The sequence below is a fragment of the Vanellus vanellus genome (assembly GCF_965231255.1).
Source record: "Vanellus vanellus genome assembly, chromosome: 1".
In the NCBI taxonomy this organism is placed as follows: domain Eukaryota; kingdom Metazoa; phylum Chordata; class Aves; order Charadriiformes; family Charadriidae; genus Vanellus; species Vanellus vanellus.
In genome coordinates, this window is record NC_138905.1 from 108,757,900 (window position 1) to 108,785,011 (window position 27,112).

The 27,112-nt window shown below is 38.2% G+C and overlaps 1 protein-coding gene across 1 annotated transcript in view; it reads left to right on the top strand.

The window, feature by feature from the left end:
- Positions 1 to 27,112, top strand: part of ROBO1 (roundabout guidance receptor 1) — a gene marked incomplete at its 5' end in the record, with an annotated part of 544,235 nt that overhangs the window by 413,180 nt on the left and 103,943 nt on the right. Inside the window, one exon of the mRNA XM_082491545.1 lies at positions 14,159 to 14,316. Coding sequence (XP_082347671.1) covers positions 14,159 to 14,316 — 158 coding nt within the window. The remainder of the gene's footprint in view (positions 1 to 14,158; positions 14,317 to 27,112) is intronic.

Sequence of the window (27,112 nt, forward strand, 5' to 3'; positions counted from 1 at the left end):
GCTGTTGAGACTTCATCTGGGGACGAAAGGGTATGGGCTTCTAGAGCAGTGGGGGCTAAAAGAAGAATGCCCATCTCAAACGCGGGCAAATCAGATTGTTTCCATGTCTCTGCAAATAATGCCCTATAAAACACTGAAACTTCAAAGAGCTGAGGAGTTAATCAGATACACGTTGATGGATGTAGCAGGTTTAGTGTCCAATCACACCAGAGGAAAAAAAAACCAATCCCTTCTGAAAAAAAGATCATATAAAATATATGTGCATGTAATAGGATTTCCTTGATATTTATTTCTTTACTTGTTACCAGCACTGCTAAGCTAAGTGTATTCCCCCTTGGAAAGTATCTTTTTAATTATCCATCTGTTTTTCCCTTACCTTTTATTATTCTGTCTGAATCGGTGGTTCTGTGTGCTTCAAATGGTATGTAGATTAATTTCTGTTCTGGAAGTCTTAAATTATTTATACCATTTGGGAATAATGTGCATTTCCATTGTTTACAGCTCTGGTGTTTCTGATTATGGAGCATCAGTCCTGTTTGGCTGAGAGTGTCCTCTGTTGATTAACTCTCTAGATAGTTTGATAATGGCCTATATCCAAATGATGTATATACAAATCCCAGTTGTTTCCATGAACCTTGACAGAATTTAGTGAAGTATTTGTTAATGGTTTTTTAGATTAATATGTATAGAGTTACCACTTTGCTCTTTAAAAATTTTCCTCGGAGGGATCAGATAGTTTTGTCTGTTGTACAGTTTTACATGCTCAAATAACAAAGGCTACCTAGGCATTATTCAGACAGACTTATAGTGAAAACAAAAATTTGACACAAAAACAGCAATAAATGCTACTGGCACTGCATCCTTCTGTTTACTGGTAAGAGCACTCACTTTTTTTTACCTTCTTAGTATTACATTCTTAAGGGTTCGCATTTTAGATCAGATGCGTCGATTCAATGGATTTGTTCATATATAATACTATTATTTGTGTGGCTTTAGTAAGGACACAACAGATATACTCCTTCCCCCCAACAAATTCAAAATATGCAAATATATTGTAACATTTAGTTGTAGTGCACGTGTATTGCCTTGTTTTTGGTACTACATAATACACTCTACATATTTCAGTTCTGAGACGAGTATCTCATTGCTGTAAAGCAAAGAAGAAACATAGCACAGAAAACCAAGTACTTAAATGCACTTTTCAGTTTGTATAAACATTGGGAGTGTCTACTGTTTAAAAGCATTTTCTACATGAAGTAACTAGTGCCTCAGCCTGAAAGTTCAGGAAAGCTTCTGAGTAATCACTTGTCATGAAAGATGTCAATCAATTTCATTCAAACATGCAAGCAACAACAAAGCGCTTTCTTTAGCAAAGAGAATTTATCTCTTTTTTAGATTCTCATATATAAATGAACGTGGTGACTTGGAGGACTCTTATTTGCTGTTTTGTATTTTCTTGTTTCCTGACGAGATAAGGCTTTCTCTTAGCCCTCTTGCTCCTGGTTGGTTTCGTAATCACTGGCCAAAATCTAATAAATGGATACATACACTGAAAGAAAACCTGTAATATGAACTTAAAACTTATCTATCCATTTTGCCCTCCTGGGCGGGCAACCAGTGTGTAAATATTGACAGTATGCATGCAGCTCCACTTATCCCGCTGTAATTTAGTGCACATGTGGGAGGAAAGGCATGGTGGTTTTGAAAGAACTGGTGAACAGGCCATGGTGTGGTAGCTAAAAGAAATGGGGAGAGGAAAAGATAAGATTGTTATAGTGAATATTAATAAGGATGTTTTATGATATTAGATGTTCTTAGTTTGGCTATATCTACATTATGTCTACAGCAAATAGTTGCAAATAGCACAACCCAACAGAAGGGTATTTATAAATGGAAACAGTTGGCCTAAGAAACAGTGTCTATACTGTGCGTGTTTCATGAGTACTCCAGTTTGATCTGTTGCCTGGACATTCATTGGAACCCGGTGTTCATCTTCTGGTCTAGTTCCACTCCCCACCCCCCCAAATAATCAATTTTTGCATTCCAGGCCCCATCCAAGATACAAACCAAAGCAAGGTTAGTGGAGAAGATTTGGAGATTTCCTTCACAGTGCCGTCCCGATTCAAACTCAAATACTGACATAAACACATCCATAAAGGAACTTCCGTTTTGCTTTTGAGTTTGGCTTTTGCTCTGTTTAGAAGCAAACTGAAGAGAAGCAAGAGAAGCCAAAATTAATTTTTCATTTCTTTTATTATACCTTGTATATTTACTAGAGGCCCACATAAATATGCAAACCACAAACCTACTAAATTAACTGCAATTCTGACGTGCCTGGTACAGCTTCTTTGCACTAACTAAGTAGGGTAGAAATACAGAAGTTGGAATTCTTCCTGGTAGTAGACTGCCGAAGCCAATGTTGTTTTTCACTAAAGACATCAATAGTCATGAGTAACAGTAAGTAACCTCCACAGTTCTATTCACCAGTAAGTTTTAAAGCGGCTAACAATGAAAAGTAAACAGCATCAAACCAGTTGGAGTTTTTGTTTATGAGAAAGTCCTATAACAGCAAAAATGTATTCTCACAGTAGATCGGAAAAACAAGTGTAAGGATCTTGGCAATCCAGGTAGCATTTTGGGGTTGTTTTTTTCCCCTTAACTCAGTTGTTTCCGAGTGAATTATTAGAAGAAGACAGTAGCTTTTATCTTGCAAATTCACTGGCTTCTCAGCATCCTGTTTACCAAAAATAGTCGCAATGTATTTGCTTTTTAAAACTGTCCTGAAAATGTATGACTTTCATTTTTATGCCTCTATTGACAATCTAGATCAAGTCTCATAATGTTTTCAAGCTTACTTTTTGTGCGTAAACATGCAGTAAAGAATGAGTCCACTGAACTGACTTGGAAAATTTAATTATATTCAGGGTTCATAGAGAAATAAAAGAATCCCATTCTCACACAACGACACATTTGCTTTTTGTCTCTATAACAGTTCTTAATGGAAATCTAAGAGTCTTGTGGTTTACCAGGAAATTAACCTCTATGGGCTGTGTAGGACTGACAGGAATTGAATTAACAGAGTTGGTAGCTCTTTGTAGAGTGTATTATGGCACCCCCCAGTTCAGGTTCATAATGACAAGGGAAATCAGGCATAGGTTCTTCTGAAACGTAATGGTACCCCAGCTCGTATGGAGTCAGGAAAAAGCGTGGTCTCTTGAATTTTGTCCGAACTTAAGTTTCATCATTAGGAGTTAGAAATAGCAGAAACAAGGGAAAAAAGCCAACAGTCAGTAACTAAGATTACATGTTACAATTTCTGTACCGCCGTTGTTTCCTGGGAAGTTTTTAAGGAGTTGCACTGGACTGCAGTTTCTCACAGGGTGTAAAACAAAGGTGGAAGCAATGTTTCCACCAAATGCACTCACTGCCTGGATCCTTTTAGACTTTCACAGCCATTTCCGTTACACTGGTTTGTTTTGTCTTGGGTGCATTTATAAGTTCCTATTTCAAACAGACTAAGCTAGTGTTACAGTCATCCACTTTCCTTTTCCTTGGTGGTGAGTGCAGACGCGTTGTCTTGCATGCCGCGAAGTCCCTACCAGCCCGTGGTGCCTCACAGCGTTGCAAAGTTGGACAGCGGTGGATGCCAGCATCTCTTTTGTAGCTGTTATTAAAGATGCTATCTTTAGCCGCAACAGGGAAGTTACGCAACTTAATGTTCTGTGTGTATTAAAATATTAATGAAAACACAGGGTTGAAAACAATGAATGTGACCCAATATAAAAGGAAGCGTTTAATCAAAATTAAAATCTTCAGTAATGAAATCTGGCTGGCTTTATGCGCATTTGTGTTCATGCTGAGCATCGCCCTCTGTTTCCTTTTGTTAATTCTGATTCAGACTTCTGGCTGGTGTTTTACCACATGGGGTGATCCAAAACTTCATGCGCTCCTTCCTGCCAGCAATAAGGCAGACTCTGCTAACAGGCAACGTTTCTCTGATTTTTACTCAGTAGCACTTATTGCACATTAAATACTAACATATTGATCCATTGGCACGTTGCCTTTGAATATCTCATAGGGACTGAAGCCAGAATAAGAGTCCAAATGCAGAAGTACTTTTCTGCATGATGTTATTGTCTTTCCCATATACGATGGCCTATTCATTTCCAGGAGCTGCAATTCAGAGTTCCAGCTTGGTGAATTTGGTAATGTCCATTTGTTTACAAAACCATTTTTCATTGTTGTAGCTATTAACTTTGCTACTTTTTGTAATGCTCTAGGTAGAATCTTATAATACTTGAGCCTTTGGATGGTTGTCTGAATGAAGAGCTATCATTGTAAATCATGAAGACGTCTGTCTAGAGATTTTTCAACTTCTGAGCAATAAAAAGTTTAAGTATATGATATCGCACTGTGCTTATTTATACTGAGAAAGTGGAATGGTTCATATGTTAGAATACTCCTGAAATACAGCAAACATTTGCCTGTACCGTTTGGGATGTAACTCAAAGGAGTTAATTGAATTAGATGAAGGCTATATTTCTCTGTGACCTCTGTATAAGGCTGGCTGCCATTTTTCCCTGAGGTGATTTCCTGGAATTTTATCTGAAACCAGAAAAAGTAATTTGAAAAGTATATGATATTTGGCATAAACATAATTTTGAAAAAGTATACCCTTTCTACTGTGTCAATTTACATCTTGATCATTTTAGGAGGAAAAGAAACAAGATAGCGTTACCGTAAGAGTGATATATTCATGCCCTTGGACATGCAGAGTATAACTAAGGAAACCTCCACTATCTAACTAAGGTATAGCCTGCTGTATAGCAGTTCGGACAGGTGAGAAACGATGGTGGAGTTTTGTGGTCTGTAGTTCCTTTCAACAGAATAAAATTGTGTATAATAACAACAGAACAATAGAACAGAATAAAAGTGTATGTAACAGTTCTGCAACGTTTCTGAGCAATGTGGCTTTGCTATAGTGTCTGCTGCCAACAAATGCTGTTCTTTGCTCTGCTGTTATTTGGAATTAGCCACTCAGCCGTATGAAGTGGCTGCTTGTTGCACCTTTTGGCTGATGTTTCAGGCTTGACCTCAGATGTAACGGTGGAATATCATTCTCCAGAATATTAAAGGAGAAGTGACTTAGCTGTTTGAGTGTGATAATGATACTGTATACTCTCTGATATTAAAATGTCATATTTTTCAAGCACTTGAACAGCATAATGGGGATTTTTGTATGGAAATAGGGTCCTTTCAAAAAAGCGTTTATTGTAGTGGTACAGTTATAACAGGCTAAAATTTGAATGCTAAGCACTAGGACGTGGCTAAAATTGTTACTGTGAGGCAGAACCTTAGTGCATATGCAGATTTAGGGCTGTGCTGCAGAAAGATCATTATCACAGGCAAGTGAATCTTTATTTCTTTAAAAATGTCTCCTCTGATAAGTTTCTGGCTTCTTCCGAGCGTAAGAATGATTATAAGCAGTTGTACAAGCATCAGCCGTTTAAGTCTTGCCTGTAGTACAGAAACAGTGCTGCCACAGTTTCATTGGCAAATCTGTGGAATAGTTGTATCTCCTCTTTTAATAACACAAGTTAAGACAAATAATGTTCCTTCAGGTTTGGCCTAGGAAGGGATTTTCCAACTTAGAAACTATGGGGAAGAGAGTCACTTTTTCAAATATCAAGCCAGAGTAGCTTGCTACTTGGCAGCAACACCTTTTTAATCAATTGCAATCTGGCTCCATTTGCCAGTGCCATATATGCCAGCCTTAAGCTCTCATTGCAAACTGGCTAAATATTTGCTTCTGTCCTTGCTACCTGTATTCCTTCCTTTATTTTTCTCCTCGGAATCCTGAGTTACAGGACACTGAACATTTCTGGGTTCGTTCATGTCTTCTTTCTTAAAAGGGAAAGTCATTCTGCTGGTGAAATAAGGTTTGGTAAGTAGCTAAGGGAAACACTGACATTTTGGTGAAATGTCGTCTCATCTTTTCTCTTTCACTGTTTGGTCTTTATAGCTCTTTTGTCATTTCAGTTACCTCTTTATGCTTTGATTTGGAGGGCCAAGACAAGGTCTTGCTGCAGCATCTTAATCTGATTCTTTTTCTCTATTATAATCTGCTTTGAAGGCAGGCTAGTGCAGCTAACAGTTCATTGCAAACTGGACATCAGGACCTTTGCTTAGAATGTACTGAAAAAAACCTTTATTTACAGAACACACCCAAATCCTTGGATTTAAAGATGCAAACCCTTCTTTGCCTAGGGAAAACTAATTTGTGATCTCCCAAAGACACAGTTCTTCTGTGAACTGTGTCTAAACCCCCTTGATTTGTGTCCGTAAGTTTGGAAATTCGCTGTGGTAGTCACGCTAAAAATATTGTCTGTAATGAAGCATGATTCAAATAACCCCAAAACTCTAAAATGAAATGTACAATAAAATAATAATAACAGTAATAAAAAAGAAAATAACTGTAAAGATTTAGGACAAGTCAAGGTTAACTGTCTCTGCAGTCTGTATAAATGAATCCACTCTTCCAGGAGGTAAATTCTGACGTACAGGTAGTAAATGCCTTGTCCTATACCATAATACGTGGAAGATGTTGAGAGGGATCGTGTTTTGTACACAGTCAATCACCTCAATAATTAGGTCCATTCTCGTGATCTATTTTCAATTTTCAGTCAACCTAAGGGACACTCTCAGAGTCGCATGCCTGAGGCATCACAGATTCTTCAGGGTTTAATTAGGACTCCCAGTGCTGCAGCGTGCTGCTCCCTTAGGCCTGTCAGTTACTCTTCTCACAGGAGTTAAAATTACTCTTTATATGACTTACCACGTTTGGGCATTTAATTGATTCCCAATTCATCGTCTAATTCATTTACACTTCTCTCTCCACACATGGAAATACTGTTATGGGATGACAGCTTTGTTGCCCAGTAAGATTCCTGGCAATACTTAGAGCCCAAATCTTCAACTAGTGAAATAAAATCAGACTGATTGGAAGTGGTTTCCATAAACTTATGTAATTATCATCAGTAACTTTCAGCCAATGGTTTTTATAGCAGTCTTTTTTGGAACCTGCTCCTTAAGCTTGTGTTTCTTTCTATTAACAATTGTAAGTTTCTTCATGACTGAATGAAAAAATAATGGATGACAATAAATATTATTTTAACTTCTTTATATGAACGCAGTATGTTTATTGCCAAATGTCTCAACATTTAATTGCTTTTGCAGCGCAGCGTATTGCTTGGTTCAAGCATATCGCTTGTATTTGTCATCAGCACCTTTTAAAAGATGTGATCCAGTAGGAGCAGCCCTCCTTCCTTTCTTTCTACGTTAATGGCTTAGAAGCACGCGGGTGTTATATTTGCTAACATGTATTGCTTAATTTAAAAAGGAATGACACTTTTTTTCCAGAGAAGGTAACTATTGACCTTCAGTAGATAATAAGATCCCACTTTGGTGCTGCTGTATAAAAAAGCAATCAATCAAATACATCACTCTTTAGAGAGAATACATTTTAAAACAACTTAAAAGTTACAGTAATTGAGGCAGGACATTTTGTTAACACGATGATCTAATTTCACTGCTGCTATTTCATACATCGGACTGCACCTTCTGATCAAGCTGCTTTGCAAGGAGCAGTCTCTTATAGCTGGAAACCTATTCAATGCGAATGATTAGACTGTGTCATCAGGGTAGTCCTGTGTCATAGGAGGGCTGGCTCTGTGAGAGAGTTAAACTGTTCGGCCACGTGTCCGGCGTTCCATAGGTCTGAAGCTCAGAGAAGGCTGAAAGTAGGTTAGAGATCTAGATACTGAACTGATGGGCATCTGATGAAATTAGTTGCTACCTGTTGGAGGCTCTGTAAAAGTGTAGACTTGTTTTGAAATGTGCAATACCATATTGCTGGACTCGGTCACTGCATAGAATTATTTCCTGTATTACATGAGTGATCTTGTTAGATGATCACAACAGTAATTTCTAACTATTTATAGCCCTACTCCTTCTGTTCCATTTTAATGACTATGTACTGTAGTTAATGCCAGTGTTAACCCATTTTTAACATCTTCAGAAAGGAAAGGAAATAATTTTTTTCAGGTAACCAGTTTTTGCTTTAACTTCACATGACCACATGAAAATTTTTAGGGGGTTGTCTTCAGAAAAGAATATTTCTAATTTGTAAAAGATCAAGGTTTTGGTCAAACCGGGTAACATTCTTAAAGAGTTTAATAAGGTCTAAAATACATTTTGGTAACACACATACTGTCTTAACTCTGATCATGTGTGCATTTTTTATTCTTTTTGAACTGAAGTAGGTGCCATAACACTTCCCTATTAGTGGCATGCGTGTATTAAAAATGATATTCTGACATCTGTATAAATTTCATGCCAGCAAAGTCTTTAAAGTATAGTTCTGGCTGATGCTTGTAATTAAAATTAAGCACCTGTTTTGAAGTACTGTTCCAACTGACAAACGTCTTACAGTATATTTTAATGCCAAAAATGTCTGCTGTGTGTCTGTAAGTTTGAATTACTACAAGTTCAGTAGGTAGTCGGGGAAAGGGATCATTGCTGGTCCTAAATTGCAGGAACTGTTCTGCTTTTGAATAACAGCCCAATCCTGACTAAGAAATATTTAGTTTCTCTTTGATTATGGTTTCATGGCACTGGAACGTTTATAAAACCTCCTGAATCCCATTCTTCATTTTCCTAATCTTAAAGGATTTTACATCAAGTGTTCATTGGGGGAAGGAAAGAGAAACATTGAAACACTTCTTATAAATGTACAGGATCAAAATAATAGAAATGGTGAGTATTAAATTAAATTTTGTTACATGAGGTTTTTGTAAGAAAATTAGTCAAAAGCAGGGCAGTGGAATTGCTCAGATTTAGCACGTAGTTTGATGTTAGCACATTTTTGTTTGCCAGGAGGAAACTTGCTTGTTAGTTGAGGTCTGGTTGTTTTATAAAGCAATGTCAGGAATGAGCATTTCTTCAATTTATTTCACCTTTCTGCATTTTTGAGGTGTGTGCTAGAATACAAGGGAATGTTTAAATTATCTTCATGCAGAAAGAGTTGAAAATGTCGGGAGCTCTTTGGTTGTCTTAATTGTGTGACACTTTGGCTCACTGATCTCTTTCCAACAAGTAGCCTTGCAAAATAGTGTGTTTTGTCCAGGGCAATGCTGGAAAGTGAGCAGGAAGCAAGTCTTGATGATCTCTTTTAGAAGAACTGAAATGGATTAAGGTTGCCTTCATCTGATTATGAAACTGCACCCCAAACATCTTCATTTCCCTCTCTTCCTCTGTTCACTGGGTGACCATGGCTGAAATATCTTGGTTGATTAGGCATCCTGGGTATATTTTGGTGCACTGCTTTGAACTGATCTAACAGGAAGTGTCTAGCCAGTCTGACTAGAATAGACCTGTAATCAGAATTTCAGGAGTTTTTCTTATTTCCAGTTCTTAAACGATACCACCTGTTAAAGCATGATATCCACAATAGATGATGGTAATTAGTGTGTTCCTTACAAATTCATTCTTTTCACTTATCGACTAAAGCTTTCTGGTTGTTTTCTTTTTTGTGTGTGTGTGTGTTTTGCTTTGGTCTGCTTTATTGTTTTTGAACTAGATCACAGTTATTTAATGATAAACTCTAACAATAATCTTTCTTAAATATCTGCAGTGTGTATATGCTAAAAAAAAAACCCTGCCTACCTACCTCCTCTTTCACCCAGTAATGACTCCTTACTCTTTTTCATAGTAGCCAAGAAATAACATAAGAAAAAAAAAAACACAGGGTGCTACATTTTGAAAAGCACTGCTTAGGGTTTACACAAAAAATACTGTTGTTCAAGTTGTTCTTGAACCTGATTATTCAGCAAGCATAACGTAGAAGTGATTTAAGCACAACCACAGGAGTTCACAGTTCACACAGCAAGATCATGGAGTTATCCTAGCTGTGCAATGACACTAATTACAATCATTATTCATTGTATTTTATAAAATACTAGACTAGAGTAAGATGTTAGAAAATCTTACCCACAGTATGTCAGAAATGGGGGGGAGGGTGTGTCTATGAAGATTCTACACAGAATTTGTTAAATAAAAAGAAAAAAAGGCAAGCATAAGCACATGCTGTACTGGATTACAAAGTATACTTCTAATATATCTTCAAAAGGAAATGTATTCTCAATTTACAGCAAGCCTTGACTATGAAAGACAGAAAAGAAAAAAATGATTTTTTTTCAGTAAGGGAAGAAAATTTAAAATTTATAACTTCATGCAAGATTGCCAGGGCCTGAGGCAAAAAACAGAGCATGTATCTACTTTACAGCTGCAAAAATAATTACATGACGACTATCTGTGGAGTAATCTCTAATGGATTACATTTTGTTAGCATTTCATTATGTAATGCTAGAGCCAAAATAATTCATAGTAAATGGAAAAAAAATACTTGTTTTGATGTATCTATGGCCTGGACCTTTGATGTCCTCCTAAGGCATTCTATTAAGCATTGGTTAATTTGTGAAAGGTCTTGGTTTACAGACAAGGTACTGTTCTTGTAAAGCTGATATAAGACTAAGGAGTGTAGAAACTACTGAAGTAATTTGTTTTTATTATGCAAGTACTGGACTTCTTTGTTGCTTCAAAGGTGCTAAAAGCCATCTGAGGTGCTATCTGATAGGCTTTCCTCTTAGATTTACGAGGTCTTTCAGACTTGAAAAGCAGTTGCGGTTTATTACGATCACTTCACTTGATTTTTATTTTTTTTAAACTTAAGGGCATTTCTTTTTATATATCTCTTACCTTGATGCAAGTGATACAATCTTCAGCAGTAATAAGAGGCTTCTTACTCATGGTCAAAACTCCCCTTTTATTGTGTTGCAATAGAACTGTGGTGTAGCAAATAAACTCTTCTGCACTTTCATGTGTTGTTGGCACTGGGAACTGGGTATATGGGGGTTTCTTAGTAACTTGGTGCAACTTCTGTTTCTTCTTTCATGTTCTATCTTTCGGAGAAGTAAAAAAAAAAAAAAAAAAAAAAGTAATAATATAACCAGTGGCTCCAAACCAGATCAAATTTCTTTTAAAGTAAAGAGAAAAAAATTTTTGACTTCAGCAGAAACAGCGTCAGCCTAGCCACTTACACTACATGATTTACTGTATCTGGACGGCTTGAGGGCTACTTGGGAACACAAGAATTTGCATCTGGTTATTAATGCCATATTCAGTATAAACAGATTAAGTACGTATAAGGTTTTCAGTGTGTGTGAGTAGTATTTTAACAGTCCCATAACCAAAATAATTTGATTTATCCAATTTTGATGCATCAGTACTTAGGGGAATGTAGTAAGGAAGCTGTAGAAGGAAGCTGTAAGAGAATGCAGGTTAATCTTAATAAAGTTTTCTTGAAAGCAGAAGGGAAGCTAAAGGATTGGTCTTTTGACTTACCTTTCTGAATAAGTAAAAATTACTTAATTACCCTTTCTGAAAACATTATTTCCTCTAGATGTAACCTGGATTAATTTTATAGCAGAAAACATTTTCAATTTTCCCTAGTCCATAGAAGGAAAATATCCATGTGCTTTGCCTTTTAGAGAGAAATTCTTTGTCCTTAGATGGAGCGTGTTTTCTCAGGTTTTTGTACACCAAGCAATAGGTGCATGGTTGGTTGTTGTTGGTTTTTTGTTGTTTTGGTTTTTTTTAAATAAACTTTCTAGACTAGGTCTGTTCATCCAAGAGAACATGTTCATCCAATAGCATCTCATTGTTGTAGCCTAGATGACCTCCAGAGGTCCCTTCCAACCTAAATTATTCTATAATTACACGGAATCACGGAGTTTTCAGAGTTGGAAGGGACCTCTAGAGATCATCTAGTCCAACTCCCCTGCTAAAGCAGGATTGCCCAGAGCACATTCCTCAGGACTGCATCCAGGCGGGTCTCCAGGGAAGGGGACTCCACAACCCCCCTGGGCAGCCTGTGCCAGTGCTCTGTCACCCTCACCGTAAAGAAGTTTTTCTGTGTATTTGAACGGAACTTCCTGTGTTCTAACTTGTGCCCATTGCCCCTCGTCCTGTCACTGGGAACCATTGACAAGAGCCTGGCTCCAAATTTCTTCGCTAAGTCCTGTCATTCTCATGTATTAGTTTGTATTGTTAAAGTATAGAGGCCTTTTATCCTTCATTATGCCCTTTTATTGCATTAGTATCTCCTGATTCCAGGGCATCCAGAAACATCAATAAATAAACTGAAATATTTGAACTGCGAGTGCTTCAGTATGGAAAGGGATTGGTAAATTCAGATGATCTGCATGGTGAGATCTGCAATATATTTCAGTCTGTTGGCACTCAGATGTTCCTGTTTACTTTCAGAAATTATTGTTTTTAGAACGGTAGTAAAAGATTCTGTATTTGTTGCTTGTGATTCCTACCTGCAGTTCTGTATCAATCTGGAACTTTCCCTGTTGTGTATTATGTTATAATGAGCCAAGCTGGACACATAGGCCTATGACTGTAGCTACTGAATGACAGGGTGTCAGAATGTAAGATAGATGTACTTTAGAATTGAAAATAGAAGATAGTCCTACTGATTATTGACAGGGCTATTTGCCAATAATCCTCCAAAACAAAGAACTACAAGTCATTTTTGCTTCCTCCCTTCATTTTAGATTAGCATTGCAGAAAGTAGGTGTGAGAAAGGTATATATGTGTATCCCGAAGCAGATGATCCTTTTGCCCTCAGACCATTTCAAAAGGTCTTAATGGTATGAAGGACCTTACCGAGAGGAATGGTTTGGTGGCAGCGCTGTACCTGCCAATCTGTAAGCACGCCCACATTCCTTAACATCTCACAATAAATCACACCTCACTTTGAAGCGGCATTAACAACCAAGCCACTATTCAGTAGTGAATGTCCATATATCTGTGGTCCATGGCTTGGAGTATATATTTTTTACTGCAGATTCTTGGCACTATTTACTGTTGACATAAGATTGTTGCAGGTAGCAAGAGTGACAGATAGCTTTGTCAAAATCCTATGAGTCCTTTGGTTGTAATGTACTTTTCCATTACCATATCCTTTGTTCAGTGTGGATGGAGTAACGGCAGTGGAGAGGACTAGAATGTTATATTTGTTATCATTTGAGTTATTTATTTTTAGATTAAACCTAATGCCACTTACTTGGCAAGACTTAGGAATGCCATTATTCTGTTAAACTGTGCCTCTGTGTAGTGGTCTGCTGAGCACAGTACAATGTCTCTCCTCTTCCAAAAAGAAAAATAATCACACAGCTATTGATAAAATGCCTAGTGGGTGATTGGAGGGAACTAGAATTTCCTAGGTCTGGGCTTGGCCAAACGATGAGAAAGAACAAATTCTAGTAATGAAGTCGCAATAAAAATGTTTCTTTCTATGAAAAGGTAGTAAACTTGACTTCTTCCAAAAGAAGGATGTGGTCCTGGCTCACGCTAAGGGATGACTCCCAGAGATCAGGAGTTGGTTTGGGTTTGTTTTTGTTTTTTTTTTCTTGAAAAAGACACAAACCAAATTGCAAAGATGAGTTTGGCTAAGGCTGCACAAATGTTTGGCGTCTGATAATGTCATCAAAGAACTGGGAAGTTCGGTTAGTTTGTTCATTTTTGCCGTAAAGTCAGGGATGGGTACAATTCATATGGCCAGTGGCCAATCTTTAACCAGAAACCTTTGAATTACTGGCAGGCTGACCTTGTGTCTCAGAAAAGAGAGGCAGAAAGCAATCTCTGCCATGCTTCTACCTGAGCAGAAGACATTGTGCCTTCTTCAGCTGTGATAGGAATCCTGTGTTCACATGCTAGAAAAACAGTGCCAATATTGCTAGTGAGAAAGCTCTTTGGTGCGGACAGTCCTATGTCTCTCAGCATTTCACCTCTGTCAGTTTTAGTCACTTGGCTTGTATTTTGGAAGTTAAATATGAGTTGTACATGAGTTTTCTGTCTTACTATGTGGAAGTACCAGAGACTATCCATAGATACCAAATGAAATTTTTTAACTGAATTGTAAATTAATATAAAGTATGACAACAGGGACCATTAAAGGCCAAAACAAAACACTGTGCTGTGCTATTGGTGTATTGTTGGGTAATTTTTTACTTAATTTTCTTTCTTCTTTCAGTTCTACGGGATGACTTCAGACAAAATCCATCAGATGTAATGGTAGCAGTCGGTGAACCTGCAGTGATGGAATGTCAGCCCCCAAGAGGTCACCCAGAACCGACTATATCATGGAAAAAAGATGGGACCCCTCTAGATGACAAAGATGAGAGAATTACAGTAAGTATAAAAAGTTTTTCAAACAATGCAAAAATCAGCTAATCTAAACTTAGTAGTCTTTTGAGCACGTGGGCATTCAGCCATGCTGTACTTTCTAGGATCTGACCTTTGCTTGCCTTGGAGGCAAGGCTAGTTTGCATTTAGCTTGGAATGCGTCCTCTAGTCTGGTACTACTTCATTGCAGGGTATGCATTTGTTTGTTAAAGAGGATCATGCAAAACCTATGTTCTTCTCTTCCTCAGAGGAATTAGAAGCTTGTGGAAATGAAATTCATTATATTTGTCACTGTCCTATAATTTTCTTGCCTTTTATCCACCTACAAGTTTCTGCAACCTATAATATCTGCCTTCTTTGGTTGGAAGGGGGAACTACTAGGTCTAGGTGAGACCTTCTTTTGTAATTCTGTTGAAAAGAATCCATGCAGAGCTGTGCATTGTATGAGAAATGATAAGAAGGTTTTTGGGATATAGTCACATTTCTTTAGAGAGATGATGGCTTATCCTGTCCTCTCCAATTAAGCTGTTTTCTTGTTAGAGGTGTTGTCATACTCATTTGTATCTGTAGCTTGCTGAATGCAGTGCACAATTATTCACGAGTATGGATAAAGCAGCTTCTCAAATCAGAAAACTATCCTTTTGATTTTTGACATGTGAAACAATAAGCTAGTGAGCCTACATGGCTTGAAGAAATGGCAATGAAAAATGAGCTCAAAATCATTTATATGCTGCCAACATGGTGATACAAAACATCTTTCCATATGGTGGGAAACGGTATCATCTGAAAGCTCATGGCATATAGGATCTTGTTGGTACTGGGAGGATTACAAGCATAAAACAAGATCAGAGGCACATACAGTTTATATACCTCAATCATATGCTGAAATTAGCAACATTTTTAACGTAAGAACACTTAAACCTCAGCAACCTAAGTAAAACATTACCATTTTTGTTTGAGATTTAAATTGTGTGCAGTTCCATTTGTTTTTTTACAAACAAGACAAAGCTCAGGCATTCTGTAGTTGTGGCATATGCATACATTTAAATTTTTAAGTACCCTACCAAACCTATACTGATTGCTGGCTATTAACTCAATTCGTCCAATCGTACTTGCTAAGAACTTGCAATTTCCTTTTCAAATCTCCTTCCCACTGTGACAAGTCAATTGACCTGAGATAAAGAGAAGATTCCAGTGCTACTGTTCTTTTCAGGAAATGCTTTCTAGACTTGCATTTTCTATTGCTATAGTTTATTCTCTTGAAGGATTTTCAGGTGTTGCCTATTAAGTACATTTCTTTCGTTATACATGAAAACTGCTCTTCTCCCAGCTGCCAGAACAAAGACATACCCAGAACAAAAACAACTATCATTGACTGGCAGTGCCACCTGTATTTATTGAAATTGTGCTTGCGTGGAATAAAGACTCTTAGTTTGGTTTTCTTTTCTGGTGATTGTATCAAATACTCACCTACATAGTATTCTTTCATCATGACATCTGGTGGAGTTATCTTGCGTTATCAGTCTCTGCTTCCAAAAACAAACAAATTAAAATGAGTTTTGATGTAGGTGTAGATATCTGCTTGTTTCACGTGCCCAAATGAGTGTTTGTTTTCAGAGGTGTAAATTAACAGTGCTGCGATAGCTTGCTCAACTGCATTCATTTACGTCATATTTACCTGGCATTGTCTTAAGCAGCACTATTAGTATCATGGCTGCTTTCTCACACAGGCAGGAGACTGAAGCTACATTGTAATGCAGATTTGCATCTACTTACAGCTGTAGCAGGATCTTGCCAAGTGGATAAATATGCGTTCAGATGTACGCTTAACAGCTTTGCAGTAACCATCTGTATCATCTTGCTAGTGGCTGGGAGGTGAGGGGAGAGTGGGACCTGGAATGGACAACATGCTAAGGGACAGATGGGCAAAAAGTATTCATTTTGAAACCTGACTTAAAATTATTCCATTTCTGTGAACTTTTCTCCTTTAGGTCATTTCCATTTCAGTCTAGCAACAGGAGCATAAAGAATTAAAAGAGTACAACAGCTGAAATAAGGATGAAGGGGTTTAAGTGATAGATTTCACTTTTACATGAAATCAACTTTTTTTTTAAGAAAATTGTTTTTCATTTATGTCCCTTTATTTGACATGAACACCTACATTCATCTGATGCAAAATTTTCATTGACTCAGTGGTACTAAATTTCAGGTAATACAATTTAGAGATGTTACCTGCCTCTTTTTAATCCATGAAATTACCAGATCAGGAAATGTCAAACTATATGTGTTGGTCTTCAATATATATGTAATACCAGTGGGCATTTAATTAATGAAAATAGTTTAGTGGCTCCACTTCTAAAGCATTTCCACTTGATTTCATTCTTAAAGGCTTGTTGATCTTCAACTCTGCCATTTTAAGAGTTCTGTAAGTGTCCAAGGCTGTTTAAAGCATTTCGTATTAATGCTTTCCTTTCTGACAAGAGGTTGAAAATAAATATTGAGATTGTACTTTTTTTGGAGTAAGGGATGATGCTTGACACCTCTTTTTTTGATTCATATCTACGCTTAATTCAAAAAGATGCTATGCTCATGAAGCAAACATTTTTAATACATTGAAGCTTTTTTTCTCATCTGCCATGACAATGTTGATCTTTGAGTCAGCAGAACTGGGCTTTACAGACTGAGTATTAAGAGTGCTGGAGAAACAGAGGCGGTAGCTTGGTTCCTGACAGAGAGTTTGATGCAAGCGATGTGGCTAAACAGCAGTTAAATAAGATCCAAGTTAAGGCACAACTTCCTCTGGAATGCAATAAAAAGAAAATATTATTTTGTCCTGCTAGGGTTAAGGAAATCGATATGTTTATGTAGGTGAGATAATAAAAATCAAAGTAGTCTTTGCATATTTTTGGTCCATTTGTAGGGCAAATTAATGTGCTTTGAAGAGGAATAAATGTATATATCTTTCAGATTATAGACAGTAATGAACAGAACAAATAAGAAATGAAAGTAAGGGTATGGGCACAGCTATCTGTGATGAGGATTATAGAAACAGACATTTTCTTTGAATACAGCTCTCCCAGGGTTGCTCAATTTTAGCACAAGTCAGACTCAGTTTAGGCTCTTCAGTGTACACATGTCCACTGGGTGCATCTGATGAAGAATCATTATCAAAACATTTTTTTCTTTCTGCTCTTGAGTCTGATGTCTATAAACACTTTTCTCAGTGTATTGGAGCTAAACATGATTTTTCTCATGTGTATTCTTTACACGGCAGTATGAAAGCATGTACTTGATGTGGCTAATCCCTCTCTGTATATTTATTACAAATGAAGTGGGAATGACAGTCTTGCATGTGAAGCAAATGCTTATCTTTAACTTAATTTGTTGAATTGAAAAGCAATTATCATGAGGCCAGAGCAGAACTAGTGCGATTCTCTGCTCATCTAATCTTTCTCCTGGGATTACTGCGAAATTAAGAATCCCTTCTATAATATGTATAGCTGAAAAGGAGTGCTTCAGTGCAGTCCAGTATATCGCTCCAATTTCTCACTGCGAACAGTGTAAAAATAAAGTGTATTTTTCCAATTTCTGAAATGTTCCATGTGCACTAGGAGAGGCTGTGCATCTCTTCTCTTGGAGCTGGAACGCGGTGGAGAAAGAAGATGCTGGGCCCTGTCTGTGAGAGAGCAAGAAGGGAGCTCACCGGGGTGGGGAAGTCCCTCCATCTGTTTCCAGCCCTTAGTGATGTTTATGCCTTTGGAATCGCTGTCTAGCCAGGGGAAGTTCATAGACCCACAAACTGCTTGGAGCAAGCATCTAGGCCAGGACTCCAGGCTTCTAGGTGTCCTCACCAGGAACAGGCCTGCTGCCAGCCTCATCAGTCTCGCCACCTCCTTTGCATGGCAGCCCAGTGTCATTAGGTTGTTTCAGGCACTTACCTTGGCACCGAAAGCTATGCCTTTGCATTCCCTCGGGCTGAGGAGGAAGTACAGTCAGTCTCCTAGTTTCTGCTGACTGCTATAATCACTGGGCTCAGTCTTTCCAAATGTATTTTGTCTAGATAGAGTTGGCAGGAGCATCAATGGCTGCCGGTACCATTAGCAGTGTCTTGCTTGGGCACTCACAGCAAGTGCAGTGAATACTGGTTGCTTGTAAGCCTGTGAATACCTCCAGGATGCCTCCATTCACTTCTCAGCCATCTTCCTGTTGTACCCCAGAACCTCCCACTAATTTTCAAATGATGTCCCCACTGCCTTCGTGCTACACACCGCTTCAATGAAATCCTCACCTCATTCCCCATCCATTTCCTCCATCTCACACCCTGCCCTTGGTTCCACCCAGCCTTTTTCTCCCACCTGTCTAGCCCCACTCTACCATCTGATTAGTGCTAACTGCTTGTGTGGAGGTAACTATTTGGAAGCTCAGATAAACAAAACCTCCTGCTGTACGCTGTAATGTAAAGGCACTCTTCCTTTGGCTTTGCTGTTGATGTAAATGGCTGGTGTGCTGTGATTTGTAATGAATGCCGTGTTGTCTGTCTGCATTAGGTTTACTCAAAGCTTCCCTTAAGGGACTGTGTTGCTGCTCCGTCTTCTTTGTGAATCCTAAATGCAATTGCCTGTATATAAGATCCTGACATCAGTAATCTAACCAAGATGGTGGGGCCTTTGAGCATATCTTTAGGCAAAAACTGGCAATAATTACAGACTCTCAGGAGTGCAAAGCATTCAAAGATTTTGTGGATCTCCCATCTAGACAGGGCAGCCTTCATGTGCTTTTGAATTTCTCTCTCAATTTGTCTCATATTTTAGGGGCAATGCCTGCATAATTAACTAAGTCTCAATAAAATCAAGATGCAATCAGAGAGCCTGTAATTATCAATACTTTCCCAGTGGGAGAATATATACATATCTTGCATAAGCTCTGGAGCAAGTTGGTGTTTGAGCCGTGTTTGGAGGTCAGGATTTCAGACCTTCTTCCGTTCCTGCCCCAGAACCAGTAGTAGCCCATCTTTCAGAAAGCTTCCTAATTGTTCATAAGAAGTCATGGTGTAGGTGGTAGAAGAAAAAAGCTATGCATGCTGAACATGACATTTTAATAGGTAAAATCTCTTACATATACATGAAAAAGGATGCTGGTACCTAAAAAAAAGAAATCCTTTGTAATTGAATACAAAAAGCAAAGCCTTTGCATTGAAACTTTGGTGCAGCACTATGATTGCAATTTCCCCCTCTTTCCTATTAACTCTTATCTATCATTTATCCTGAATCATCCTCATTTGATTTTTAAAAGAAAAAGCTTGAGAAGCCATTTATCTTTCCTTGTTCAAGTTTCTTAGCTTTTAAGATCAAAGTTACAGGATGAATAATGCATACAGGTTTTCATTCCTTTTTGGTGTGTCTGTCTTGTGACATCAACAGTTTCGAATGACTTATGCTCCTATTTTAGATAAGTTGTAACTTGAATTCTTGATTCCTGTTTCCTTTCCGGGACCTTAAATAGTACATCACAAATACGAAGCATTTATTGTGTCTCCCACAATGCTATTTTTACACCAGTGAGTGATGAAAATGTTTTCTACAAAATGTAAAAACAAAGCCTCTGATCTTCTGTTGTGACAGGAAAACGCCCTTAAAGGTACCATCCAGAGGAAGATGTTTTATTTTTTTGCCCCTAATTTTTTGTTAATGAATTGTCAAAGAGAACTTGGTTCATTCTTGGTTCATTCATTGTGAATGGTGGAGACGATTCACAGCTTCGTTGTGCTTTGGCAAGTTTAAAACTACATAGGTGATCCCAATTTTGATCTCGGTGATAACAAGAAAGAAAAAAAGAAATGGAAGGGATTACTATGCCTATCAGATAAAAAGGAAAAGAGAAAGAGTTGTTTGTATTGGAGGGAATAGTGGAAAAAGCAGAAATTAATTCCCTATTTAGGAAAGGGACCTTTCCTTCCAAAGTTAAATTGCAGTGGGAAAGTTTGCAGAGGGGAGGTGAATCAAGAAAAAGAAAACAAAAAATGATTGAATTTGTTGCTGTGTGCTGTGCAGGAGTAACAGTCTTAACCCTTTAAAACTGTGATGCTCCTGACACAAACCATACTGTTAAATTGCCACTCCAAATTAATTGAAGATGTTTATCCTTATTTCTTTCTTCTCAATTTGTCTTTTTTTTTTCCTAGATTCCTCTCTTATTTTTTATCAATTTATTAATCTTTAATCTCTTAACATCTTAATCTCCCCAAATTATGTATTTTACATACACAGCAAAAGAATGTGTATTCCTGTAGAAGATGTAACACTAATGGTAACATAGTCTGTCTTATGGAGAGCTGCATGAAAGATCACGGCCGGGGTATACAGCACACAAAGCAGTGGGGGTGAGGGGAAGGAGGGGAACAAGTACCTACAGTTCAGGGTTTTATTTCATTTTAATTGTTTTTCTTTTTTGGGGCAGATTAAAGGGCAAGCAGCAATTTCCTATATGCCCCAGGAGGGTTAGAATGAGAAGTGTATTTTTTCTTCTGATTCCCAATATATATTTGTTGCCCCCCAGCAACTTCCTTTCTTCACAGCCCTTTTTCTTCATTCTGTCTCTTTTTCACACTCCCTGAGAGGATTGGCTTCACATTCTACCTCTCTTTTTCCTTTGTGTGCTGATCCCTACAATGGTGGCTTCCTCAAGGATCAAGAGTAGTTTTTGTTAGTGATTTATATTTCTTCTGGTAGTAATATTGCTTCCTCTGGTGATACAACTGGAGCTGCTGTGATTTAACTTGGCACCCCAAGGGGAAAAAAATGTAAAAGATTGTGAAAAATAATTTGGAACCACACAGCTGTCCCAGAGGATAGTGAGAATGGCTCTAAATCCTTCTGTTTCTTGCTCTTAGTTTTTGAAAAATGTGACATTGTTTTTCTGTGTTCACACTTAAAGCTCTGTTTCAAGGTTTCTGTTGCTTCTGCTGGAGTCTCTCTTCTGTCCAGATTTCACAAATTATTCAAAATGTGTCTTCTGAATCATCTCCCTGGTTTTGTGGCATGTGCTTCTGTTGTCTACTGCATTATCATCACAGCACCTTTCCTATCTTCCTCCTCAATTCTTTCTGTGTGCCTGCCTTTTCCCCTGCTGTGCCTAAACCACTCGAGTTTCCACATCTGCACAACCACTCTTGCTGTGTTAAGACAAAGAGTTCTCAGGTTATCTTCTGCTATGCTGCTACTTCCCATGTCATTTTTTTATTATCACAGGCATGTCTGAGCTCTTTTCAGTGGTAGGTTAATCTTTGATTAGCATTTGTCACATTATTGTGTACGATGTTTGTGGGTTTTTTGGCGGAGCCCTAAAAAACATTACTTTCTACAGAGGACCCTGCTCATCTTGGAAGGCTGTAAAAAATCTGACTAATAGCCTGGGCCAACAAAAAGAAGAGAAAATATCATACATGCTTTTATTTTTGTATTCATTTTCCTCTTTCTCTTCTTCCATCCTACTTGGAGTCTTACCATACTCGCATAATTTTTCAGATTCAGCTCTTTGAGATGGAACTCATCTCTAACATCCACGAGTAGTTTCCCACACTGAACCACAGGTGTTAATAGTGACAGCTTGTATTCCTACAAGCACTGAAGTAAACGTGGGTTGAAAATCCTAACCTATTACAAGATTGTCTCCTCGCAGCTTTTTCCGGGTTTGCCATTTTAAAGAGCATAGCTATGCAGACTTTGTCAGGCAGATGTGAGCTCATTCAGTTCACTCTTTGAATCGACCAGAAGCCATATGGCAGCGGTTAATGTGGCGCCGAGCCTGAGCTAATAAGCCCTGCTGAGAGACAGGCTAGATCACTCCGGCACGGTATTGTACTAATATGGCCACACAGCTTCTGTTGCACTGAGGATAAGGGCAAAATGAGCTTGCGTTGGGTTGAAGTCTCCACATGGCTAACCAAAGCAAATGGCCTGAAAAGACCCGTGTGGACATTCCCTTCCTTCTCTATAGCTCATACAGTCAACAGCCCTGAATATTTCTTTGGGGGACAAGATGCTTTCTCCATTAGTGAGATGTTTGTTGCAAGTAAATGGTGAGGAAAATCCTGTTAGCCAGTTAGTCTGAAGTGTTTGAGTCATGCTCAATGCCCGGCATTGTTCTAATTGGTTTAAATAGCTCATTATTAACCCTGACTCTTCTATGCAAGGTTGCTGTATAAAGTGTAGGACAGAGTAAACCATTCATTGTCTCACACTTGATGTGATGTGTCTTTTCGGTAGACATCTCCAAAGGATAATATTGGTCTGTGGAATTAGCAGAAAGGGAAGGAGCATCATGAGGCAGGGCAAAAGGGTGGCGCAATGTCAAACACTGGTGGACTGGGGAGGACATCAGGTTCTGTAGGCTTGTGCTGGCTATCACAGAGACTATGTTTTGAATTTAGGACCAAACTGACCTCCCATGTTGCCAAGGGCATGCCTGGTAATAGTGTAGCCTACTGTGTGAGGTTGAGATTGATACACTGTGTTCACAGTAACCGAAAGTACAGGAATTAAAGTTCATCATAATGTAGTGTTAGATTAAAAGACTTGTTAAGATCATTTAATTGCTGGCATTTTAAACCAAGTTCTTGCTGATCATACTGTCCCTATAGCTAAAACTGTCCATTCCTTCTATTTTTTCTCACAAGTTTCAAAAATGTTGCTTTGCATTAGTGGTGCACATTGCTTTGGCTATTTTGTCTTCTTGACACTTAAAATGTTAGTCATTAGACATGCATAACTATGGTTTCTCGGTATTGTTTCACCCAGGAGTAGTGAGAAGTATTCCTTTAATGTGAACTCAGTGTGTGTTTTTTTAAGCTCAACTTCATTTTACACTGTAGCCTTCCAGTACCTAAAGGGGGCCTACAGGAGAGCTGGGGAAGGACTTTTTACTAGGGTGTGTAGTGATAGGACAAGGGGGAATGGTTTTAAATTGGAAGAGGGCAGGTTCAGATTAAACATTAGGAAGAAGTGTTTCACTTTGAGAGTGGTAAGGCACTGGAACAGGTTGCCCAGAGAGGTTGTTGAGGCCCCACCCCTGGAGGTGTTCAAGGCCAGGCTGGACGTGGCCTTGGGCAACCTGGTCTAGTGAGAGGTGTCCCTGCCTATGGCAGGGGGGTTGGAACTCAATGATCTTCAAGGTCCTTTCCAACTCTAAACCATTCTATGATTCTATGATTTCTACTTTTAAATATATAAGTAAAGTGAAGCAGAATGAGGTTCTTTTGCAGATAACTCTGTGGACTTAAAGGAATTTGAAAACTCCTCATTGAGTCAAAATTCTCCACGGATTTCTTTTGTCCCTAGTCATGAACTGATGACCTAGATAGTAAAAGAAAATAAATGCTTGAAGCAAATAGAGTATGTGTTAGATATCTGAGTTTTGAGACTTCCAGAGACCTAGACATTAGACTGTCAGGATTTTCTTGTTAAAATGGCTTATTGAGAGTTTTGAACCGCTGGGACCATCTGAATTTATAGAAATGGAGTCTGGGAAGCTTCTCCGTAAAAAAATAATAAAAAAACAGGTGCTTGTTATCTCAGACTAGGTTACTTGAGCTATCCAGAGCATGTAGGTCTTTATGATTTGAATGGTTAGGAGCAAAGGTGATTTATTATGCTGAGAAAGTAAATTCTTTGTTTTGTTTGGCTGACAGTCTAGTTGTTGGGGTTTCTTGGGGTGGGTAAGGGAGATGAAGAAAGGATGTGGGAGGGAAATTATTTCTTCGTTCATTTTATTCTCTTAATGAAAAAGAAACATTTTTGTTTGGTTAGGTTTTTTAAGCAGTCAGGAAAGGAGCCTTTGCTTATATTACACCCAATAAAGATGGGTTTAGAAAGTTAATTCTTCTCCTCCCCTCCCTTCATCAGCTGTATGGAAATACTACATGTAGAGTGTGGACATCCTTCTCTAAGTTAAAAATTCATTTCTGGAGACACTGTTCTCCCCAGCTCCTTAGGGACTGCTGTGCTGTGCGCCTTCTTCAATTCCTCATCACGAGCAGAAACAATGAGAAGTAAAGTAATATTTGAAGAATCAGACTTTTAAAGCCTTTTATGAATCTGACACAGCGAACATTAGGAGTCACACTGGGAAGCATGCATGCTGTGTACAGGCAGAAAACACGTTCATAGTAGAGTTGAGTCCGTGGACATGGGACTTAGGATCCCTACGGATCAAATATGCAAAAAAAGCACTAGATTTTTTTTGCGTTCCAAGGTTCTTTCATGCAGACTCCTGGAGCTGTGAGCTTTTTACTTTATTTTTTACTGTATTTACATTTACTTTATACTTGTATACAGAGATATTTCCATTAGTAAAGCATGAAAGACCTTTTAACACACAAATAACCTACAGAAATCAATGTATTATTTGTGGCAAGCCTGTATCAGTGGAGTGAAGCAATGCAGCTCCTCACTGTGTTCACTGTTTTCCAAACACTGAATCCCATATAAGGGGGAGGGAAAGAAAAAAAAGAAGTACATTTTTGTTCTTGCAAGTCTCTAGTGGACCTTATAAATTTGATTGTTCTTGGCATTTTTGATATTCCTAGTCGCTTGCACACTGCAGCAGCCACATGTTGTCACTTAAAATCTAAATATCGGATAACTGCTAACTGAGCCTTTATTGTGTATCATGCTTTTTTTAGGAATTAGTTTTGTAAAGTAAAAATGACAGTAACTCTAAAAGCATGTTTAATAAAACCTCAACAATCTGTGTGCTGAGTTTGCACATATTATGTTCTCATAATCAAAAGAAAAATGTAGAATAAAAATAGTAGAGAAGAACAGTGCCCATTTTTTGGAGCTTTGAACAGATGTAAGTGATTAGAGCTTCTTGTTTGCTTTGCTTTGATTTTTTGGTCTACTTTTTGAAAGTTCTGTCAACTTCATTTTTGCTTATTTCACTTTGTTTGGATAGTTTTGCCTTACTGAGTTTCCTGTGATGCTTCTGGTTATATGAAAAGTCTAGTCCAAATCACAGCACTTCAAAAATAATAATTTTTCAGTTCTTGGGTTTCCTCAACCCAACAGAGTACTTCTCTCTCTCCAGGTAATAATATACTCACAATTACTTACTGCCAAGTTCAGATATTCACCACATGCAGTAGTGTGGGACTAACATACGCATTGCAGGGTGTTATTCCAGACTCCTGTGTAATATTATGCAGGACCAAGTCTGCCTTCTTATGGTTGCCCTCCTTAAAAGGGAAAGAAAAAAAGCCCACTTTCTCTCCTTATCTAGCTGTAGGACAATTCTTGCTAATACTCATGCTTTACTGAACAATTAATTGATTTTTTTTTTTTTTCCTCCTGAAAAATCATTATCTAACAAGAATCTATTTGGCACGTGGTCACATAAAGATTGTTCTTTTATTTAACGTGGGAGTGTGGGTGGTTAGTTAGACTTGGATCTAATTATACTAATTTTCTTCTAACACAACAGCTTTGCTTTTGCCTCTCTTTTTGCTGCTGTTGTCAGTTGTCCACTTGCCTCTGCTAGGCCTCCTGGTTCTGGCTGCGTGGGGGAGAATAAATTACACAGAGATAAAAGGGGGGAAAGTGAGTAAGTTCTTCCCCCTATAAGTTTAAGATAGAACAAAAATGGGCAAACCTTCCAGGGGAACAATGCTGTTAAAAAAGGGAAACTTGAGAAAGTGAAATGCTTTCCTGGTGTATGGTTGAAATATTTTTAGTTCTGCATGGAATATATTTAGTTTTGAAACTAGCTGTAGAGATGTATGCTTAAGTAACTGTGCCTTCCCTCACAAAACGTGAAGTTTGGTTCCTTGAACAAAATTATTATGACTCACGATCTCTTAACTGTAACTTTGTGTATTTTGCATGATTGGTTTTCCAAGTGGCTATGCCATTCAGAATGCCAAGGTTTGGAAAGCGAGAGGTGCTGACATGATGGCTTGGGCTTCCCTCCACCACAGCCCGCATTTCAGACTCTACAGATCTTGCTCTTCCCATTCATCTGAAAAGATTTGTCTTTTAGGACTACTTTGAACTCTGGTGTTCAGTTTGAGCATTTCTCTTGGACTAAGACCTGATGCAAATCAAGTAGAAAAAAAATTGCTTGTTCAGGGTAAAGTGTTACCACAGAAGCTGCAGGTATCCCATTGAAGCTATTTTATGGTCAATGGTAGGTATTCCAGACTCCAGGAATGAGTGGTTCTGCTCTCTGGCAGACCTGGACACTGAATAGAATTAAAGATAAGCTGTTTTTACCAGGAGACTGTACAGTCGTTGCAAAACAATTTTTTAAAACTGAGCTGCAAAACATTTTCCTACGGAGAAAATTATTGTACAGTAAAGGAAAGATTGCCTTGAGATAGAAAGTCTGCAAGCTATGCGAAGCAGATTGCTGGCCTGCTGCAATCTTCCTGTGTGATTTTGGGCAAGCCTTGAAGTTGTTCAGTACTTCTTATTCAGCATGTCATGAGTCGTGGGACTGAATTCATTCCTACATGTAAAGCAGCCTGACACTATTGCAACAAAGCTTTGTTACGCCACTTTGCCGAAGTGCAAAGTGTTATTACATCCTAAATCATGAATAGGCTCTTTTTTGTAGGCAAAACAGTACAGTAATATTCTAACTTACATGCTCAGGCCATGCTCCACTCAAGGTGTTTGTGATTGTATAATACTTGCAGGATGTAGCAATACTTCAAGATTTTCTTTTTTTTTGCAAGAAAACATCGCTTTACCATTCAAGTTATATGCTGAAGTGTCAAAGTGGTTTTGAATTATTGTCCCTTATATTCAAG